This window comes from Xenopus tropicalis, chromosome 2 (genome assembly GCF_000004195.4).
Source record: "Xenopus tropicalis strain Nigerian chromosome 2, UCB_Xtro_10.0, whole genome shotgun sequence".
NCBI classification, from domain to species: Eukaryota; Metazoa; Chordata; class Amphibia; order Anura; family Pipidae; genus Xenopus; species Xenopus tropicalis.
This window is the reverse complement of record NC_030678.2, coordinates 22,252,179-22,258,178: the sequence shown is the minus strand read 5'-3', so window position 1 is coordinate 22,258,178 and position 6,000 is coordinate 22,252,179. Positions and strand designations below refer to the sequence as shown.

The window sequence follows — 6,000 nt, the reverse complement described above, 5'->3', positions numbered from 1 at the left end:
ATACGGACTCAGTATCAATGGGACGCTGCGTGTTGTTACAAACGTATTTACTCTCCTGCCCCTCACTGACCTGCCCATGAAACTATAAAGCCAGAGAGAGGCAATGTATGGCTGTGAGTTTGCCCCCGGGGAAATCACTTCAAGCTGTGCTTGCCCTATGGCATCTGCACTTCATTTCCTCCTCTCCCCCCAACACCCTGAGCAGGTTAAACCATTTGATTCCCTTTCTTTTTTTATTTATTCAACTTTTATTTCGTGGTATCAAGTGCATGCAATTACATTCCAGTAGACGTGTAAAATTACAATTTTACGTCTATTTTCTGTAGTCGTTGTTACACAGTTTATGTCATTCTGCTCAACATTTGTTCTAATACACATATACAGAGTTATGACTTTAATTCCATTTGATTCCCTTTCATCTCCCGGGCAGCGGCCTGACATGTTGGCACCCCTAGGTGTCCTGCTTGCTAGTCGGCTCTCTCTAGGACCCAGCGGTGACCCAGGGAAGTGGAGCAGCAGGCGAGCAGCAGACTCCTCCTTGTCTCCAGTGTCAAACTTGACATCAGGCTGCTGGGCGAGCATGGTAACTTCTTCAGCAATCAGAGCTGCAGTCACATCAGTGGCATGCTTAGTGGAGATATGCTCCTTCCTTCTGCACTCCAACTCCCAGCATGGATTGTCAGCTCTGCTCCATCCTCCTCCTTTGCTCCATCTCACTCAGCTGCTCAGGGGAACTGATTTCTCATCCTGCTAATGAAGGTAAAAATAAGAAAAAAAATTCCTGATTTCATCTCACTTTGCAGAAAGCGAGTCCGCTCTGTGATACGCTCTGCCCTTTAATAATTGATAGGAAGCTTTTCATTCTTTCTATAAAACCTACTTCCCAGCTGCCTTCCCGGCATTGTGCGCTGTTTCTGCCTGTAACTTATTGAGCGGATTCAATGAAAGGCTTTTGATACATTTCTGCCTGCTTATTTACAATGAAACAGAAGGCAATTCTTGTTTGCTATGCTGTACACCTTGCACCCTAGCCTGTTCCTGGGCACCCACAGTTGGGCCACGTCAGTGCCGCTGGGGGCATTGGGTGATACTATGGAATATACGGTTGATCTCCGCGTGGGATTTTTAAATGGGATTTCCAGCCGTAGCCATAGAAAATAAACAGAGGGTTTAGAAGTTTGAAATGATCCGGATTAGACTTTTTTTGTTTTTTGCAGAAACTGAAAAATATTGGCACGTAATTCCGGTACCTAATGGGGCGGCTTTTGTTAAAAAGCACTTACGCTATGATCTAATATCACAGAATGCGAATTCTTTATGAAATATGTTTATATATTTTAAAGCGAATTCTCTTCATGTTTTTCTGAAAGATATTGCTATTTAAAACTAGATTCAGTTGTCTGTGGAACCGTAGCAGGGTGCTTGTAGCTCATTTCCAAGTGAAGCCTATAAACGCAATTGCGGGTTATGGTATACATCATATAAAGGGTGCCGTCACGCAGCCGGCACAGAACTACCTTACGCTGCAGAATTTACTGCGTGTGTGTCTTTAACTGCAGCAGGGGAACTTTTAAAGTGAGCCCCGCGGATGGGATAAATCTGTAGTAATTAAGCCCCGAGCCCTTTGTGTATTGTACATTTCCGCGGTACTGTAGGTAGCAATATTGGCTGCTGAGAGAAGTAACTTCATCGTTCCAAGTCATGTATTTGGTAGTAAGCTATAATGTACTTTTTTCCCCCCATGAATGTTCCAGATGAATAGACCAAGCCGACATTATCCTGTAGGAAATCCCAAACAGACATTTCACCTTTAACTAAAGAATGACAGGGTCTGTTCCTCGCTTTCTTCCTCTTGGAATGTTAATGGAACTTTGCAGGTTAAAATTGCTTCCCACTGTGTGTGTAGCGGCTGCTCCATAGAGTAGAGACTGGAGTGACCCCTCTCTGCTAATGTGTCTTTTTTATTTATACGGCACTACTTGTGTATATATTCATGCTGTACAGTAAAACAATCAATTAATAATACAATAATAGGTAATTATGTGAAATTACAATCAAGAGAAAGAGCAAAGTGGAAGGAGGTGAATCGCAGAGGGCTGCCAGCGGGGCCTTTGGAATATAATGGGAATAATGCACAAAAAGTGCCTCACATACATATTCTGGTGTGCAAGTAATAATAAGCTGCCCTGTGCAATGTGTATGGGTGTAAGGTTTGTGCTTATTAGTATGTGTGTGTATTATATACATGAATTCTGAAACATTTCAGGCACAAAGGGTATTTGCTGTGGGCCCTAAACTTTAGAAGAGGCAGCTTGGACACAAAATGACCTTAGGTAATGCCCATATAGTACATTAATAGTAATACATTAATTAATATTAGTAATATATTGCATAATAATTATTCGGTATTTTAATACACATAGCCCTGATATCCAAACAGTGTACCGCAAGCAGATGGGGGGCTATAAGGATACATGTTAGACATACCTTGTTTTAATATTTCTTATCTCCTTGTATTGCCCCTTCTACTTATGGCCCTGCCCTGGGTGTGTGTGCGCTTGTGAGTATACACATGAACCCATGGGGCAGATTTAGCAAAATGTGAGTTCAGAGCTCAATACATTAAAACCCTCCCATGATCCATTCATTCCTATAGGATTTTTAGAAGTGTATTTATCAATGGATGAACGCGAAAACTCACCATTTGATAAATACAATTCTTAAAACCCCATAGGGATACATAGAACATGGGTGAGTTTTTATGTATAAAGCTCTAAACTAATGTTTTGATTACTCTGCCCCTATGTGTTTGTGTGTGTGTTTGGGCCAGTATGTGTGTAACAACACAAACTTAATCCTAACACACTTGCGTATAATATAAGCATTTAATATGGTGTCCTAGTAGTAATGGGATAAACACATCCCTATCCTGCTTTCCCATATCTAATGTGTTTGTGTTCAAGGGAAACTATTTTCTTCCCCATTTGAAATCTTGGTAATGGTGTCTCCTTACCACAATAAGTACGTTTTATGCTTCTTTGGTGCTATATCATACATTTGTGCTATAATTATTTTAATGATGACAATTAAATATGACACTAACATGTGTAATAACATGTTACATAGTGCTTTACAGAGCTTGTTTGTCATTTACTTCATTCCCTGAACCAATGGAGCTTAGAATCTAAGGCTCATATAACCTTTCCCCTCATACACAATATGATCAATGTATATATATATATATATATATACTGAACTTCTTGCCCCTGTATCAACTCGAAACCTTGGCTCCTATCTTGCTATCAGCTGCTGAACTGCCCTAGTGTTCTTACTGTAGCTGAAACTGTTTGGGTGGGCATTGTGTGGTTTATAGGGTGCTACTTCAGTTACAGTTAATTAATGGTCCTTTCTACCTTTGTTGACATGAATCTGTTTCAGTCGTCTGTTCCTAGAATTCTCCTTTGGTAGAGCAAGTCATTATTTCTACGCATGGGTGTAGAAAGGAAAAATATTGCTGACCAAGCCAATTTGTTTTTGAACTTATTTTGGACATTAGATCTCCAATAATATTGCTGTGTTTCTGGTTTAAGCTTTTATCACTCCTGTACAAATGTTACAATGTCGTAGAAAGATTGCCTCTTTATTATCTCACATCATTAATGCCAATAGATCTGATCGACCTCCCATTTCCGCTCCCCCCCCCCTCATTCTACCTTTCCCAGGCGAGCAGAGCAGCCTGAGCACAATCGTGCCTATTCCATTTACGCTGAATTTATAACTAAATGGAAATTGAATGGTATGTTCTGACATGACTGCAGGCAATGCCTGGTGCTAATAAATTGCCATTGCTGTCAGAACAGATGGACTTCAGCGCAGTTTTCAAGCCTTACGAATAAGTGACACCCTATTTGCTACCCCTGGGCTGTCATCTGAAAGCCACTCGGTTAGGGATTAAATAGACACGTTAATTCTATTTGTTGGATTGCTTGCTGTGAATCTGTGCCTTTACTCACAATGGAGCTGCAGTGTTCACCTTGGTGTCGTTGTTGTTTCTTTTTAGTTAACACTTTAACCTCCGGTTTCCCAAACATTATCCAGGCACCCGTTGTCCCATTCCAACGAAATAAGTTTATAATAAAGGTGTACACAAATATTCCGAGGATGTAAAGACACTTCCTAAACTCATTGTTTATCTGCTGCACTAAAACTGGCCTATTTATAGATAGAATTAACAATGAGAAAGTAAATACACACAAAAGTTTCTTTTTTTAGGCCAAGCAATAATATATTGTCCTTTGTTCAGAAGGAAAAAAACAATTCTAGTACGTTATCGTCCCACCATTAAACTCAGCAGCACCAAACTACTATTTTGTGGTCATTTATGATCATGATATTAATTAGTTATTAATTTACCCTAAAACGTTATATCAGTTTCAGAGGTGGAATATTTAACACTGTTACTGATAGTCGTATTATTTTTACTAACGGAAGAAAAGCAGCGTTGTTATTGGAAATGAAATCTGTGCTGAAAGTTGTATACTTGGCCATTGCTGTGTATAAAGCGCCAGTTCTTCCATGTTTGTTTATACCCCATAGTAATAGGTTTAGCTTTTTTTTTTAAGCTTTATGCTAAGCTTAAGGGCATGAGCTTAATTCCCCTGCTTCCTAACCTGTAACAGTTAACTTCTGACTCGGGTCATTTACAGGATTATTAGCAAATTTATTTAAGCTGTTACTGACAGCCTGGATTGCTTCAATAATATTTGGTTTTTAAATGAAGGAATCCAGCAGAAAATATTTATGTTGGAGTTTAGTTTAAAAAGTTATGCATTTTTTTTTAAAGTGAATTTGTTATAAATATTAGTTGTTTATACAATTGTTTGGTGACAAAAATACAGAAATGAGAAACCAAATTAATAAATGGGCGCAGCAATTAGATAAAATTAGCAGCGATCAAACGCCGCGTGAAAGAGGGAGGTCTCTATTATCGATGTCATCTGTTATATTTAATATTCAGAGTGAAAGTCACGGTAACATCTGTTTTTATAACTGAACTTCACACAAGGAGTTTAAGTTATTCTTTGTTGATTAGGCACTTTGTATAGGTCACCTATATGCCAGGGGTTGCAGTTTTTTTCATTTTTTTGCTGGAAATTCCTCACTTGTCTACATGTGAGACGGAGGCTTTCTCAGTCTTGGAAAGCAAATATAAATGTCTTTACAAAAAGGAAATTTTCTTGTTTTTGAGGGTTATTGTAGAACCTACATCCCCCAAGGCAAGAGTTTGCTTCCCATGTGACTCTGTGCTGACCCCGGCTTATATTATTACTTGCTTGTATAGAATATGTAATAAATATATATTTGAATACCTAATAAATCAGAAGGAAGCAAAAGGGATGACCAGAGATGGGAAAGATGTAAAGTTTTCCCTCCCGGGAAAAACAGAGCAGGGACGTAGGAGATAATTATCTATAGATTAAACTGCTAAATCTTCTGGGCTAAAAGCACACGATGAAGGATGTAGGCTTCCATTTGAATAAACACTCTGGAGAAGAAGAGAGAAGATAACGATAGATATTGTTTTGAAAGTGGAGAGAAATTTTTTTGAAGGAACAAAAAAAAAAAAAAGAAAAAAGAAAAGGGAAAGAATAAATGAGTTGCTCAGTATGGCTATGGGGAATTGGCCCGGCGGCAGATATATTAATACTGCATCTTAGAAATGCAATTAGTAAATGGGATTACTGAACAAAGGAGACAATGAAGAGGAGGGGGAGAAAACTGAGACCCATCTATTTCAGCTAACATCACATATAAAGGAGATCGTTTGATTACGATCATTTCGCCCACTGTCAACTTTGGTGTATCCGCAGAAATCCTGGGTTGCTTACAGAAGATATCACTTACACGCTAATGGCACCTCAATTCCTTTTGTGGAGCAATGCTATCTTTTATAGCCTATATATAGCAGATGCCTTGTCCCACCAATAACAGATAGAGGAC

At 39.0% G+C, this 6,000-nt stretch overlaps 1 protein-coding gene across 2 annotated transcripts in view; it reads left to right on the top strand.

The window, feature by feature from the left end:
- Positions 1-558: 558 nt before the first annotated feature.
- The window catches only part of epha3 (EPH receptor A3), a 211,827-nt gene continuing 206,385 nt past the window's right edge, over positions 559-6,000 (top strand). For both annotated transcript variants that reach the window (XM_031896587.1, XM_002931773.5), the window contains exon 1: positions 559-759. In XM_031896587.1, the coding sequence (XP_031752447.1) occupies positions 672-759 (88 nt within the window). In that variant the 5' untranslated portion in view covers positions 559-671. The remainder of the gene's footprint in view (positions 760-6,000) is intronic.